At 50.7% G+C, this 728-nt stretch overlaps 1 protein-coding gene across 1 annotated transcript in view; it reads right to left on the reverse strand.

Annotated features, from left to right (window-relative positions):
* Nucleotides 1-275: 275 nt before the first annotated feature.
* Nucleotides 276-728, reverse strand: part of LOC119589118 (dopamine receptor 2-like) — a gene marked incomplete at its 3' end in the record, with an annotated part of 2,562 nt that continues 2,109 nt past the window's right edge. Inside the window, 1 exon segment of the mRNA XM_037937693.1 lies at nt 276-728. Within this exon segment, the coding sequence (XP_037793621.1) occupies nt 276-728 (453 nt within the window).

The following is a 728-nucleotide window of genomic DNA, read 5'->3' on the forward strand; positions in this document are numbered from 1 at the left end:
TAAGGCTGGGAGAAGAAAGGGCGGGACAAAGAGTGAAAGAACTGGTGAGAAAAGGGAAGAAAATGAAAGTGAAAGTAAGTTAGAAAGAAAAGACGATAAGGAAAATATGTTGAGACGGATAAGTATCGGATGGAAAGAAACTATGTCATAGCAGAAGTATGATTTGAAATAGATGCCTAGATGAAAAGATTTAGTCACTTCATAATCTAAAACAGTGAATCATATTTGGCCAGTTCTTACAGAAGCTGGCTAAGAGCCCGCAGGAGGAACACTCACCTGCGGAAGTCTTTGGCCCAGCAGGCGTAGATGACGGGGTTCATCGCGGAGTTGATCCAGCCGAGCCAGGTGACGACGCCGTCCACCAGGGCGGGCTCGCGGATGCACCTTTCGCCGCACAATCCCGACAGGAGATTCGTGACGAAGAAGGGCAGCCAACAGACGATAAACACTCCCATTACGATACCCAGAGTCTTGGCTGCTTTCTTTTCTTTGGCAAATTTACACAATTTACGTGATATCGAAAAGTTTTTCAGATTTCGAGCGACCACTTTGGTAGAGCTATCCGGCGACGCCCCCTCGTGCATGCTCCCGAGGGGGCACGACTCCCCGTCGTCCAGGGGCGACCCCAGCGCGTGGGAGTCTCCGAGCCCGCCGTTCTCCTGCGTATAACTGCAGGATTTTCCTGCCGGATAGTGGGCTCTATGCACACCGTTGCCATTGCTGCTGGT

The sequence above is a fragment of the Penaeus monodon genome, chromosome 25 (genome assembly GCF_015228065.2).
Source record: "Penaeus monodon isolate SGIC_2016 chromosome 25, NSTDA_Pmon_1, whole genome shotgun sequence".
Classification (NCBI taxonomy): domain Eukaryota; kingdom Metazoa; phylum Arthropoda; class Malacostraca; order Decapoda; family Penaeidae; genus Penaeus; species Penaeus monodon.